A 16271-nucleotide genomic window follows, 5' to 3' on the forward strand; every position below is an offset into this window, starting at 1 on the left:
TACTGTAAACTGATTGAGTTCAGAGAGAAATTCTTGTTTTTTCAACAACATTCACTTATTTACTCCATGTCTATTTCTGAAGGCCTCACTAGTACCTTGCACTTGTACAATTGGTAGCTTTTCAACAAATGCAGCCTGAATGGACTTGAATCGAAGGGACACATGGCATAAGATAGGACAAAAATGGCTGCTGTCTTACTACTTGGGAACTTGCTTTTTTGGGGATCTTACATTTTTAAAGGAGAAAGCAGACCGAAATTTGAGAAATTGGATTAACCCAGTCCTCTGTTACATATACCGTCAAAGCAGTCAGCCAGTCAAGGGAGGAAGGACAATAATTTGACCTGCAAGGTTTCATTGTTCAAGTGCCAATATTGGTTGAAGAAAATAATGAACTAGCTTCGTTTTGTTTTTCCATATCAGATTGCAGTAGACAAGGAATCATTTTCTGCTTGCTGAGTTCCTGTGTCCGGTTCACAGAAGTTATTTGATAAAGAAAATATTAACTGATTATTTTGGGGAACTTGTTAATTTATGATGAATTTCCAAAATAAGTAAGCAGGAATCTTGCTCAACAAAAGAAAAAGGAATGACTATGACATTGTGAGTTATAGATGTCAAGGACAGAGATAAATTTTTATGACAAGCCTTAAAAGAGTTGGGATGGGGGAGGCTGCCAAGCATAGGGGGTAGAAGTGGACACTAAGGAGAAAAAAGAAACACATACTCCGTTTTCTCCAGTGAATGTTTTTATGACATGGACAATCTTGATCCTTTTCAAAAAGTTGAAGAAAGTGAAACTCAAAGACTTATTTATTTCACCACAATGGGGAAACTCAGACTGTCAGAATATTTCAAATGTGTGGTTGTTTTTGCAAGTCTGCTCATCAACCTTGAAGAGTATCTCTGTTGGAGAACATTTGGGTTTTGTTTTTGTATTCATGCTAGTGCAGAAAGATGAGAATTAGCTGTTAAAGTTCTCCAAGGAAAGAGTGGAGCTGCAAAAGCAAAACATAGCTTTGGAAGGAATACATTGGTGAATATTATTTTTCCTCCATCACATTGAATTGAAGAACCACATCTGGAAAAGATATTATTTGCTGTTCATTACATTTGTGCTGAACTTGACTAAGGGTACAGTAAGTTAAAATGTCAGCTTTTGTTTGTCTCCAACATAGCAGTCAGTCTTCAGTATCTTCTCCAACTTGGCCACAGGCAATCTGGTTAATCAGAATGTTCTAAGAAAATACAAAAATCACTTAATCAGTGATGAAAATGAATTTAATTTACTTATCAATTTTAATTTCTAAAATATGGACCTCAGCCTTTGGCAAAATGCTAACCTACTTATTTCCATGCAAGGGCACTTAGCGCTTCAGGCACTCCTGAAGACCACAGGGTCTTTCACTGTTTTTGTTTTGTTTTAGTCAGTGATATTCATACTCCATTTCTATGTGTTGATTTAGCACCCAGATTTTCTGTTAATCTGAAAAAAAAAAAAAATCACCATACAGCCCCTGACTTCACCCTGGATCGCAAAGCCAGGAAAGCATAGCGCATATGTGCCGAATTTTCCTCTAGATGGCGCTCCAAGGCAAAGTTTCTCAGCCAGGTCTCAAAAAAAGAAAGGGGAGGAAAGAAAGAAGAAAACTTACCAACCTTCCCTGAAAGTGTTTGTTTTCTTCAAAAACAGGAGATACTGAGACATGCACACTCTCCAACACAAAAGATTAAAAAAAAAAAAAAAAAAGGATTATAAACAAAATCAGTCTGCCCGAAAAGAGACCCTGCTATCAGGATGGATCTGTTTCTAATTGACCACCGTGCTGGTGTTAACGTGAATAATCTCCATGCAACCTTAAATGCATGGTTGTGTATTTTCCTAAACCCATTGTTTCTGGTAATGGGAAAACGCATAATTGTGTGCCATTGATGACCAAAAATTTTGGCACCGTGCACAACAGGACAAGCAAATTATAGATATACACACCAGCTTCCTAACCTTTAACCCTAAAATCATTTCAAAACGGAAAGTGAATTTATTGTCTCAGAATTGTGTTTTGTAAAAGTATTCAAGTGTATGCCTAAGTAACAAAGCAGTTTTTGTTTCTTTGGAAATTAAAAAACAAATCACTGTTTGTAGAATAGGCAATTTGATGTGAAGTGATGGAAATTTACTTCACTGGGGGCCCTATTAATCCCTCTGACCTGAAACCTCAAATTTGTAAAATGAAAGCTTCATTAATTATTCTTTGCTTTAAAGAGATTTTTAGGAAGCCAAAATATGCCAAATACTCTTGGATAAATACAGTGTGGAGTACTAGTTATTATTTGTGGTTAAAAAGAATAATTATAATGATAATTATAGAAATTCTATTTATACAAGCTTGTGGATGAAGTATTCTGTGAAGCACACACATGACGAAAGATGATGAACAAATTTCTTATGTTCACAGTATGGAATAGATAGAGAAAATGGCTGTGCTTTTGTTTGTATTCTGTAAAATAAAAGGCAGACAGAGGTGCCGAGGCTGCAGAGACATTTTTGGTTTTATAAATGATGTATGAGCTCTGACAGATTTTCCAAGGGGGAAAAAAAAAGGTTTCCTTAAGAGTCAGTATTCTTTACTGTCCCATAAATGTACTCATTAGCACTTTGGGCCATGCCCTGCATCCTGTAGGGGCTCAATAAAGATTAATTGAATGAGTGAATTTGGTTTAGGGTAATATTATTCAGGGAGCCATGTTGCTCAGTGTCCAGTTTAAAAAAAAAAAAAAACAACTATAAAATGATGAACAACTATCTCTGCTAGAAATCTTGTTCTTCCTTCATATCACACTAAGGTTCAGCGAGGGTTCATATAGAATATTATGATCTTGCAGAATTCACTGGATATGAAAAGAGAAGAGCACATGATCACATTAAAATTTATGGTAGTGCCGGCGGCATGGCGCTGGTGGGGAATTGCAGTTAAACACTAATAATAACCAAGTATCACAGCAAACACATTGACACCCCCTGACATTTACTGGGGGCTTCTTAAATCTTAAATGTGGAGGTAGCATGTTTAAGTCCATATTTGTGTTGTCAACAAGGTTATTTTCAGAGATAAGCCAGGCCATTTTATTGATAATTCAAACTAGAGAGCAAGAAGGGACATTTAGGGAGAAAAATCCATCTTATTAGCCAGTGTGATGATAATGCTTTGCTATCTGCAGTTTTCAGAAAAGTCCTTGATTTTTGAGGTAGAAATTTTGTTCTGGAAGGGGAATGTCAGAAGCAGAATTGGAGCTCCCCCCGCCCAGAGAACAGAAGCAATTAAATATTTTAATAAAATATTTTCACTCAATAACCAGAATCCTAATCTCCATAAAACAGAAAGCTAATTCCTTTGTAGATGTAACCGTGGAAGTTACAAAGAGATCTAGATACTGTGGTCTGTAAAAAACTGACTATAATAAAGTAGTAAACTATTATTATATTAATATTCAGCAAATATTTTTATATTGGATTTCCTTATCAATATATATAAACATATAGTTTTATAACTCTACATATATAAACCAATTATGTTTAAATATATAATACATAAATATTTATAAATATAGTTATATTTACTTTAAAGTAAATAGCAATATTATAATACAGTAAAATCTATCTAGTAGAAAAACCAGTTCTTTAATCTTCACATAGGTATATTGTGGTTTCTGGTGTAACTTTTAAAAGATAGCAATTTTTTTAATTTAGGGAAGGAGTGATTTTAATGTTTTTGGAGAACATCAGCACTAAGCACTACAAATTAACTATGGAGCTAATCAATTTGAATGCAATGTTTAAATTACATTTAAGTCTCCTGCCTTTTAATCACTCAAGAAGGTTCCTATTTTAATTCTCTCTGGCTACATCTCAGAGTCCCAATTAGGCACTGCATGCTTCTAGCCGACATTTCCTTTATCCACATTTATTTTATAAAAGAAAAAAGTCAAAGCTGCACATAATTAAGAACCTGGTGGGCTAATAACCAAACATACAATTGAGAAGAGGGATAATCCAATCCATTTTCTCACACAGGAGAGTAACCTCCATAATTCACTTTAAGCTCTACCACTCATGAGTTATGGGTCATTCTCTTTCTAGTGAAAATAAATTCTCCCGCACCCTCAGCCAGAGCTGAGTATTTTTCTTAGGACATGTAAATTGTAAAAGTGTATGAATGTAATCATGTCCAGCATTACGGTGAAAGCATAAGCTGTGGGGCATGCACACAGGCTTGTGGGACACGTATGTGTTTTTGGAGCTGTGGCTGCCTCGTTACAATAGAGGATTTTTTTTATTAAAGTGAATTTATTCTTGATATTTTTATGGTGTTGGTAAACTGCTTAATCTGTCGCTTTGTGTTTTATGACGCCAGCCAAATCCTTCAGGTCAGGGAGACCCGGCAGCAGAGCCACCATCATTTATCACAGCCTCCATTTTCCACGGTTTATGACTTGGTTGGTAGTGGCACTTTCTTAAGACTGAAACCTGGCACCTAAGCATGTCAAGTGGGGAGCTTTAAATTTAAAAAAATTTTTTATAGGTCTCATGTTTAATTTTGGTCCAGTGATGATGAATAAAATTTGGGGTAAGCTCTGAAGACCTTTCATATTCTTGAAAGTCACATGCCTGGCCTTTCATGGCACTTTGAGGGGAGATGTCTTTCAACACAACTAATGTTCACTGTGTGATCTGTTTCATTTCTGTGCTCACAAACCACATGCTATATGATATTCAATTCACTAGTAATTTATCATAAATAAAATATAAATTATTCTCCTAAACATGGCCAAAACATGCTGCTCTCATCCTTAAAAGAACCATAAAGCACCTATATTCTTAGTGTTGAAAAGCTACGTCCTTAAGAATCTGGTATTTAAATGTACCCCAACGTTGACCCACTCAGCTCAGGGGGAAAAAAAAATTTTTTTTGCTCTTTTTGGAGTTGTAGTATGTGTGTTACATACATACAGCTATGTTTAGTGTATTACATAAATTGAAACTATAGTAAGTATGAATTTCAATTTTTCTTAAGTCTTGTTAAGGTATTGAAAATTTTCTTATACCATTTGTATATCTTTCTGTATATTTCGTCACAATATGAGGGCAGACTAGTTTTTGTTTGACCTCATCAGAACTACTTGAGAATGGAATAGAGTGTGGACAGATACCAGGATTTACTTTCAAATACTCTAGCAAACAAATAAACAGTGCATGGCAAGAGATAGAATAAGCCCTACAAAACATGGGTTCCTACTGAAATGTTTGTATTCTCCACATTTTTGTACATTTTTAACTTCCCAAAATAATTTATATATTCTTTTCAATTTTGGTGAAAAGTAGGTTAAAGTAGAGTCTTGAGAGTGATTGCAAATAATAAATGAAATAATATACAATCAATCCTAATTATTTTTATTCACACATCAAACATGCACTCAGTATATACAATTATACCACCCAGACCATTAAGTTTTGCTGTCTGCCTTTCTGAGTTTTGCAAGGACAAGCATTTGCAATATTATCTGAGCTTGAGAGTCAACATACACCCAAAACATGACTTAAGTTTCCTGATTTTATAGTAAATACCTTCAGAAACTTCTGCTTATAAAAGAAAGTCAGATGCATATAGACATAAAATCTTCCCAACGCTGAACTTGGTAAGGAAAGTAGATTTAAGTCAATATTTAATTAATGCCAACTCAGCATTTGGCCACATTCATTTTGAGAAGAAAGAGAAGCAAACAATCCAAACTATCTTATCCCATTGCTTTGGATACTTACAAAAACCACACTCAGTTTGGGTTGTGTTGTATGCTGTGGCAAAGGAGACTTTGCAACGCCATCTCAGTGCTGGATGGTGGCGCCCAGACAGCGGGAAAGATCTGGCCACTAGACCTCAAAATGGGGCTCAAGTGCCCTTTATCAGCTCAATAGGCCTAAATATTGGCAGACAACAGTTACTGTAATTGTCAAGTGTATGTGAATATTAAGTCTCGATGCTATAGTTTGTTCAGTGGAGTTTTTTCCTTCAGTAGAGAATTGGTGTTAAATATCTGGTCTTTTCCCTTTTAGTGCTTTCATCACACACTACGTGTTGTTGACGTAGGATCCTTTAGAAAAAAAAAGGAAAGATGGCAGCAAGTAGAATAAATCTTCTCCTAAGTACTTCTAGTAAACAACTGAGATCTTCCACCCTAAAGCTTGAGAAAGGCCTCTGCATAAAAGGATTGGGGTGCAGCAGATTGGATAGTTTCATTCCCAAAAGCTTGCCCCTGAAGTTTATATGTTGAGAGGTTGCCATTCCATTATGAAGCAAACGAAATGTCACAGAAACATGCTATGTTTGCTCGAAATGCAGACAGAGCTGTATTAGTTTCCTAAGGCTGACAGTTTCTCACTAGAAAGGGGCACTCTGGGGTACCATGCACCAAGGCATGACCAGACTGTCCTTGTAGTAAGGACCAGCATTGTGCTTGTCTACTTCACTGCTCAGCCCCTGGTGCTTGGGACAGAGTAAATGCTCAATAAATATTTATTGAATGAGTAAGTCAATGAATGGACACTTTTATGATGTCACTATTTTATTCCAATCTATAACAGTTTGATGAAGTACGGATATATTTTTTAAATAAAAAAGAATTTATAAACACATATGCACATACCTATATGAAACCCCTGGAGCTCTGGTAGTATAGTGCCTAAGGCACTTGACTGCTAATCAGAAGGTTGGTGGTTCAAACCCACCAGCCACTCCTCGGAAGGAAGATGGAGCAATCTACTTCCATAATGAAACTGCCACGGAAACCCAACGAGGGGTCGCTATGAGTCGGGCCTGACTCAATGGCACATAGCAACAACTTATGAAACCCCATTGCCTTCCAGTCAATTCTGACTCCTAGTGACACTATGGGACAGAGTAGAGCTGCCCCATAGGGTTTCCAAGGCTGTAATCTTTATGGAAGCACACATATTTCTTCTGCAGAATCTCTGATAAGTTCAAATTACTGACCTTTGGGTTAGCAGCCAAGGGCTTAACCTCTGAGCTACCAGGGCTATCTGTCTGTCTGTCTGTCTACCTAACTGCACATACACACATACATAGATAGTATGTGTTCATGTTACATAGTATAGTATAGTATAGTAGTAGTATATATACATGTTCAAATTAATAAATACTCTTTATGGAAAATATGAACACAAAGAATTTTAAGTTACCTGTAATCTCACTTCTGCTAACACTTTGATGTGCATCCTTAGTCTTTTTCCTATGCAATATTTATATATTTTATAATATATTATATATATATATATGTAATATAGCTATTATACCTTGCTTTTGTTTCTAGACCTTAATTGTATACCACTGTTTATTATCAGCTACCTCTTGATGCACCAGAGCCATGTTTATACTCAAAATGTCAACGGCTCTGTAATATTAACCTCTTACTATTTAAAAAAAATCATTTCCTTCATGGAAAAAGTACCATGAAGGAAATTATTTTTAAATAGTAAGAGTAAACACCAATTGATTTTTTTAAAGCACTGTTACCTAATACTCTATTATTGTATGTGTTTAAAAGCTGCCTAACTACACCTATACCCTCACTGTAGAAGCTTTATAGCATGGTGGATATGAACATGGACTCACAGCCAGGTTGCCTTGTCTCTGTTACTTTCTAGCTATGTATTCTCATGCCTCAATATTCTCATCTATAAAGTGGGAAAGAGAAGATCAGTATCCACCTCAGAGAGTTCTTGTGAGAATTGAAAAGGTAATATGTTTGAAGTACTTAGAACAAATGGAGCTCTGGTAGCGTAGTGCCTAAGGCACTTGACTACTAACCAGAAGGCTGGGGGTTCAAACCCACCAGCCACTCCTCAGAAGGAAGATGGGGCAATCTACTTCCGTAGTGATACTGCCTCGGAAACCCAAGGAGGGGTCACTATGAGTCGGGTCCGACTCAATGGCACATAACAACAACAATACAAATGTTAACTGTTATTAGTATTATCCCAAACCTCATTTCTCAGATATATGAATTGCTTGATACATAACAAGCACCTGATTACATTTGTTAAATGAATGAATCCTCTGTGGTACTATCTGGCTGCTGTTTTTATACGTTTTTGGATTGAACAGAACCACAAAGAAAGACTCATTTTTCTCTGGCCGTGATACCCATCCACTAGAAGCACACAGGATCATTTTGAAAATGTGGTACACCTAAGCTGGTTTGAATTTTACGCTGGCTAATGATGGGAGTCCATGGTACATCAATATTCTTCACCAACACCACAATTCAAATACATCAATTCTTCCTCAGTCTTCCGTATTCATGATGCAGCTTCTGCATGCATATGAAGTGACTGAAAATGCCATAGCTTGGGTCAGGTATACCTAAGTCTTCAAAGTGACATCTTTGCTTTTTGCAAAGATCTTTTGCAGCAGATTTGCCCAGTGCAATAAGTCATTTGATTTCTCACATGGGTGCTGCTTGCATGGGTGTTGATTGTGGATCCAAGTGGAATTAAATCCTTGACAGTCTTTTCTCCATTTATCATCATGTTGTTTATTGATCCAGTTGTGAGGATTTTTTTTCTTTATTTTGAGGTGCAACCAATACTGAAGGCTATAGTCTTTGATCTTCATCAGTAAGTGCTTCAAATCCTCTTCACTTTCAGCAAGCAAGGTGTGTCATCTGCAAAACACAGCTTTGATAATGAGTCTTCCTCCAATCCTGATGCTGTCTTCTTTTTCATATAGTCCAGCTTCTCAGATTATTTGCTTAGCATACAGAATGGATAAATTTGGTAAGAGAATACAACTTCAACAACCACTTTCCTGATTTTAACCGTGCAGTGTCCTCTTGTTCGGTTTGAATGACTGCCTCTTGGTCTATGTATTTGTTGTTGTTGTTGTTGTTATGCACCATCGAGTCGTCTCTGACTCATAGCAACCTTATGTACAACAGAATGAAATACTGCCCAGTTTGGTGTCAGGAAACTATGTATAGTTATCACATCAGCACAATTTAGTTTTCTGGAATTTCAATTCTTCACAATGTTATCCATAATTTGTTATAACCCACACAGTCAAATGCCTTTGCACCATCAGTAAAACACAGGTAAACACTTCCTGGTATTCTCGGCTTTCAGCCAAGATCCAGCAACAATGATGGGAAATCACTGGATAGCCTGGAGACCCTTGTGAATCAATCTTACTGGTTTTGGTCCTTTGGAGCTCCAGTTATTTAATGTTCCAGTGGCTAGGGTACGGTGTTGTTGTTAGGTGTCATTGAACCAGTTCTGATTCATAGCAACCCCACGCACAGCAAAATGAAACCCTGTCTGGTCTTGCACCATTCTGACAACCATTGCTACATTTGAGCCCATTGTTGCAGCCACTGTCTCAATCTATCTTGTTGAGGGTCTTCCTCTTTTTTGCTGACCAGTATAAGGTTGTCATTGGAAGCCTGCTCAGAGGGCAGACAGAGGCCTTTGTGGAGAGGACAAAGTTAGAACTAGGTCTTTATGTCTTGACCATTTTTTCTGTTAGATATATTGTATTCACTGCTTTATGTTTCTGATGTAGACCAAGAGGGAATACAGTGGTGAGGAGATACAGTAAGCTAAAAGCTAATAAACCCATAATTATTGGATTAAGAGCAGAGAAGACATAATTGTATTTGAAAATTGATTAAGAATAAATAGTCAAGGGTGGGATAAATACATTAAAGTACTCTTCCTGCTGTTCTGTTTTGAAAATAGCTTGTCTTCAGCAACCACTTGAGATTTTCTACCCAAAATGGGTAAATGTAGGTCTGAACGGACAGAACTAGAAGAAAGATGGATGAGGGAGGGGAGGGACAAATGGACATCAGTGGCAGGTGGACACTTTTCAGGCCCGACGATTTTCAGAAACCATTTACCAGGCAGCTTTAAATCACAGTCAAGAGATAGGTGCTGCTTCAGTAACTCAGGTATCACAGTCAAGAGAGGTAAATATGTTTTGTGTGACTGTGGTTGTGCTAAAGTTCAGAGACTCTTTACTCGGAATCTTCAGAGTAGAGCTGCAGGGTCTTTCAACACCATAAAATTAGACAAAAATTTCCAGGAAGAGGGTCCATGATTTTTGACAAATTCTCAATAGTATCCATGATATAAATAATTAAAGAGGCAGAGGGTCACAGGAAGGGAGGACGGCTGGGTAGAGTATTACAGAAAACTATGTTCTATTATGTTATATAATGGATAAAAGCTCATGGCTTAAAATTAGTTTGGATTTTGATCTTGAATCTATTAGATGCCATTAGGTTTTAACTTCTAATTAAATTTCTAGTAGAATAATCTTATTTCCACATTATCTCATTCCTATATTTACTGTTCTGATTTCACAACTAGTTATAGCAATAGCATTTCCACAAGCATAATTTCTCTCCATCTCAGTGTCCTTCCATTGTTGTTTACAACTCTTACCTTCACGGTATCATGGATAATTATTTTACCCTTGAAAGACTTTCAGGATTTATTTAGTATCAGCGAGATCCAGATCAACAAAGCTGATTTACAATTTCAAGATGAGAGAGAAAGACACTTATACTGCCTTCTCCTTTCAAAAATCACCTCAAAACATTAGCAGAACAAGAAGCAGACTCAAAGTCTACCTTTCATGGAACCGTACTATGTGAAGGCAGAATATGGAAGGGAGAATGGTTCAGAACTTAACAGAGAAGGCCCAGCCCAAGTGCCTTCACAAGTGAGGGAATGGCCACATGAGAAACAATGCCCCAGAATCCATCATGGCTCAGGGACTAGAAGTAGCAGATACCACAAAAATGGGGCTAAACCCAGAGGGACCGAGTAGTTGAACCAGTGGGCTTGGGACCATAGTCACAGGGGACATCAAGCTCAGTTGGCATAACATACTACACAAAACATTGTTCCAACTTCCACTTTGGTGAGTAGTAACTGGGATATTAAAAGCTTGCAAGCAGCCATCTAGATGCAATGATGGGTCTTTCCTTGTCCAGAGCAAAGAAGAATGAAGAAAAACAAAGATTCATGGAAACAATTAGTCCTAGTGACTGGTACAGCATGTGACCCACAGCCTATATGACTATGAGATCAGAACTAGATGGTGTCCGACTATCACTCAGAGGGGGATCTATGTAGGAGATCCTGGATACAGAGGGAGAACAATGTGGAACAAAACTCAAAAATCATTTGGAAAAAAAAAAAAGAAAGGGGGGGCAGGTTTGCTGGTCCAATAGAGCCTGGTGGAACCCCTGAGACTATGCTGCCCTTCAGGTCTGGAATTGAACCCACACCTGTGGTTTCCAGCCAAACAAAAGATAGGCATATGAGTTGAACATTTACCTGAGGTAGATATACTCCTTGGAGAGATCAATCATGGGAGAAAGAAGGGATGTTTATGCTCCAGGAGACAGCTCAGGGGGCAGGAGTGTATGGAGGCATAGACACAGGGAAGAGGTAACTATCGGGAGGAAGTGGGAGGGGAGCTGTTGCATTGGGGTAAATTGTAGTCAATGTCATGAGACCAAGTGTATGTGAACTGCTATATGGAAAGCGAATTTGCTCTGTAAATTTTCACCCAAATCACAATTTAAAAAATGAATAAATAAAGAGTTCAGCATTCACCCTGAAAAAAAAAAAAAAAATGGGACTAACGTGGAGAAGGAGGGATGAAGACAGTGACTCCTCGTATAATCTCCATCCACATAGGCAGAGGACTATTCTTCCCTGCCCTCCCATACAGCAAACCAGAGTATTGGCCAGAGAAACTGAACCCCAGATTTGGGGATATCATTGTGGGGGGAGTTAGGATGAAATGTATACTGAAAACAAGAGAATTAAGCAAAATATGAGAATTAAACTTCCTAAATATGAAAAGGTATAGTTCTCTTTGCTTAGAATGTCAATAGCCAAATTTTTACCATCTCTAGGCAACAGACTAAAAATTCCAGAGAAAATTAAATTAGATGCTGACAGTTATAATCTCCAGCCAGTTACGTGATCACCCTGTAGTAAAACCCAGCAATCTATTGGCACCACCCACATGCACTGGTATGTTTTGTAAGCTTTTTAATACTTTAGTCTTACATATGACTAGACAACCAACGATTTCCAGACATTTGAGGGAAAGCACCAAACACAGTGAAAAGAAGGAAGTCAGAGGAAATAGATAATTCAGGGAGCAGAAGGATATTTCAGAGGAACTAAAATGTGTTCAGAAACATAAGATACTACATCCATGAAAGAAAACTAACATGTTATTAGAAAAAGGAGCAGACAAGATGCTTACAAATTAAAAATAGTCTTACTCTTGGGAAGAGAAAAAAAAAGTCAGGATAAAGACAATAGGAAAGAAAAGATAAGAAATGAAGAAATCAATAGAAGTCCTAAATTGAACCAATTAGAATTCCATTCACACAGGTCAGAAAAAATTGTGAAGAGGAAATTATTTTTTTTAAAAAAATTATAAGAAAGTTATACTGAAGATGATCCTCCAGATTGCAAAACCTTGTGAAGCACGAGGAATGACCTAAAAATTCCAAACCAAAGAATATTTTGTGAAATTGCATAATGCCAGGGACAAGGAGAAGATTCTAAAACAGAGAAAATCAAGTCACATTCAGTGTTTTAGGAATAAGGATGGTACATACTTCTCAAAAGCAATTTTGGACTCTAGAAAACAATAGAGCAGGCCTTCAAAATTCTGCATGACAATGTTTCAACCTAGAATTATTAGGCATCCTAACAATTGATTATGAAAACAAAACTTCAGCCCTTCAAAGTCTCAAAAAAAAAAAAAAGTTATCTACTCCAATGTTAAAAATTAACACCCTTTTTCATGAAGCCACTGGCAGATGCGCTTCTACAGAAAGAGGGAGTGATGAAAGAGAAAGACATGGGACACAGAAGTAAAGACTGACTCCAGGAGAGGAAAGATGAGCCCCCACCTCTGGTGATGGTAAGAGGAGGGAAGCTGGTGTCAAAAAGAGAGACTCCAGACCAACCAGCAGGATCAAGAGAACATCCCCAAGGTGCAAACAGATCTAATATAAGATCTGACAGTTTTGATCCCATTTAAACTTGTTTTGAGAGACATGTTACAGGGTGTGAAAATATCTAGTTAGATGTTCAAAGAAATCTTAACACAGGAAATGTAAACATTTACATAAGAAAGGAAACACAATCATTGGATACTAGTTGAAACACAATCATTGGATAATAGTTATAGAGCAAATATACAATGAGGAAAGCAGTGAGTATAGATGGGGGTGTATGTAAGTGAACATAAATCCTCACCTGCCACAAGACATCAGTGTTTAAGGGTAGATTCTGGCACAAGTATGCTGGGAGTTTGCCACTTTCGGCCCCTTACCAGCTCCTTACTGTGAGGCCTGTGCCAATTACTTAACCTCTGTGTGACTCAGTTTCCTCTTCTATATCTGGGAATAATAATAGTTCCTACCTCACAGGGCTATTATGAGAATTAAATGAGTTAAATCATAGTAAAGCTCTTAGGACAATGCCCAGCCCACAGGAAGGACTTGATAAATAACCAAGTGTTAATAATATGTGCATATTATATAGAAATAGAGTAGTAAATACTTATCAAATTAGATAAACAAGGAAATGGGAAGTGGTTGTAGGAAACAGGAAAAGGGAAGATTAGGGGACTACTACTCTTGACTCTAAGACTTATAGTATGATTTGAATTTTATAAAAACTATTGCAGGTAATATTTTTTAAAATTTTATGTATTCTGTGTTGTGAAGAATATACCAGAAAAACATATATCAATCAATTTCATAGTTTCTACATGTCCAATTCAGGGACATTGATTATATTGGTTGAGTTGTGCAAACATTCTTACCCTCCTTTACTGACTTGTTCCTTCTCCATTGACATAAACTCACTGCCTTCTAAGGTTCCTATCTAACTTTTCAAGTCACTGCTGTCACTTTTATCTAATGTACATAGTTCTTAAAAGAGCATAATGCTCAAAGCAGACATGTTTTAGTAGTTAAGCTAAACTATTGTTTGGTTTTAAGAAATCTTCATGGGATATTGTTGGTTTAAAGTTTAGAGATTATCTGAGGATAATAGTTTCAATGGTTCCTCCAGCCTTCGTGGTTCCAGGAAGTCTGGAGTCCATGAGAATTTAAATTCTGTTCTTCATTTGCCCCCTTTTGATGAGGATTCCTCTATAGAATCCTTGATCAACATGTTCGGTAATGATAGCTGCGCACTATCCAGTCTTCTGGTCTCATGGCAAAGGAGGCAGTTATTCACGGAGGCAATTAGCTACACATTCAGTGTCCTCCTCCTATTCCTGACTCTTCTTCTTCCTCTGTTGCTCCAGGCAAATAGAAACCATGCAGGTGATAATTTTAAGTAAAATAACACATTTTCATTTGCTATGCAAATGAAGTTATATGTATTTCTAATGTAAGAATGTACATTATGTAAGAATGGATGGAAGTCCATTTTAAAGAATAAAATTATCAACACAGGAAAAAACTATTTATTATCCTACAATAAAATCATAACTAATGCAAAAACAAGGTGTTTATTGCTCTAAGGAAAGTGCCTTACAGATACTAGTAATGATCTTAGCTTTGGGGGAGAAAACACACATGAAAAGTGAAGCAATTTGAATTGCACCTCTCCTCTTTCCCCGTCCTCTGATAAAGATTTTAATAACTAATGAAATGAGAAGCTTATAAATTAAAAAGGGGAAAGACATAAATCCTGTGATTCCAGAAAATGCCCAGGTCTGCTTTCCCAGAGGTTCATTTCTTCTTCTAAACTAATGAAAGAACCAGAAGGAATCAAAGAACCATTTCTACTCCTAGTTACATAATCATATCAAACTGCTTCTAAATGTTATCACACCCCACCTATGCATTTTGTGGTCCAACAACCAGAGTATAATAACAAAAAGAATTCCAAGTAATGGACATGCCATTTGATCCTCAATCTGAGTTGCCTAATTCTTTGCCAAATTCTGGTTTTCAAGACATGCACTTTCTTATTAACTCCAAAATATTCATCTGTCCAGAAAGCGAATCCTGAATTAAGGCATATATAAAAACTCCTAAATACCATCACTTTGAATACTTCTGAGTTTTATGTGTGTGTGTGTGTGTGTGTGTTTTAATGCTTTTTGCTTTTGCCCGCTTTCTTTCATTTGAGTGGCACCTGATGGCGACAGCATTCAGTTCTAAAGTCACATTTCTTCTTTTTCCCTCTGCCACTAAGCTCGATGCTTGCTGAAATGTTGAGTAACAAACCACATTTTGCTCTGGTCCTTTGCCAAACTGTCACTGCATCTGGAGAGTGCAAACTCCTCTCTAAAAGGGCAACAAAATAGCCTGAACTTTGTCCTGGTGTGGCAGCATGGGCCATAGTGACAGCGAGCTAATTCATCACTGTGGGGACTTAGGCTGTGCAACTGACCACCCAACTTACTGCCATCGAAGGCGGTGGCAGTTAATCATTTCCTTAAATGATGCAGGTATGAAAACAGAGCTGCTTGTTGCTCAGCTGGCCAACATTACCCACCCTCCCTGCCCAAGTAGTGACTGTTGCCATTTTTCCTTCTTCGCAGACTGCTGGGTTTCAAGAGATTCTGACCGAGGTGGAAATTTTAGCGGTGATTGTGGGCTGCCTGTGTCACGACCTCGACCACAGGGGAACCAACAATGCCTTCCAAGCTAAGTAAGTGTTCTAATTGTTGTTATTTTAATGCATTTGCCTTTCTGTTCAGAGCCAAAGGTGACGAGTGCTAAAGAGTAAAGCATTAATTTCTGGCATCTGAGGCCAAGGCCACGCAGGCTTGGGCGTGCGTGTCATGGGGCCCATCCATCTTTATAATTCCCTATTCTTCTTTTAATTGCAAATTTGCCCTTCATGTCATGCTTGTTGATTTGGTCTGTCTCTGTTGACCTCAGTCAGATAACAAAGTTCAGTTTTTAAAAGGGCCTTTTTTTTTTTTTTTTTCTCTCCCAGAATATTTGGTTTCATGACATTATAAGCCTCTTGAAACTGCTACTCTCAAAATCTGGCTTTGAGACTATTAAAATAAAAATGCCCTTAGGAAATTTTATGAAGCAAAATATCTCTTGCTTCTCCAGCAGAATCTCTTCTTTGGGTGTTGAGTTTTGTATAAACTGCAATGAAGTAAAGCTGCACACATGGGGTACAG

The 16271-nt window shown here is 37.4% G+C and overlaps 1 protein-coding gene across 1 annotated transcript in view; it reads left to right on the forward strand.

The window, feature by feature from the left end:
• Nucleotides 1-16271, forward strand: part of PDE11A (phosphodiesterase 11A) — a 592677-nt gene that overhangs the window by 482340 nt on the left and 94066 nt on the right. Inside the window, exon 13 of the mRNA XM_007937915.2 lies at nt 15675-15784. Coding sequence (XP_007936106.1) covers nt 15675-15784 — 110 coding nt within the window. The remainder of the gene's footprint in view (nt 1-15674; nt 15785-16271) is intronic.

Source organism: Orycteropus afer, unplaced genomic scaffold (assembly GCF_000298275.1).
Source record: "Orycteropus afer afer isolate SDZICR_OR568_19922 unplaced genomic scaffold, OryAfe1.0 scaffold00001, whole genome shotgun sequence".
Taxonomy (NCBI): Eukaryota; Metazoa; Chordata; class Mammalia; order Tubulidentata; family Orycteropodidae; genus Orycteropus; species Orycteropus afer.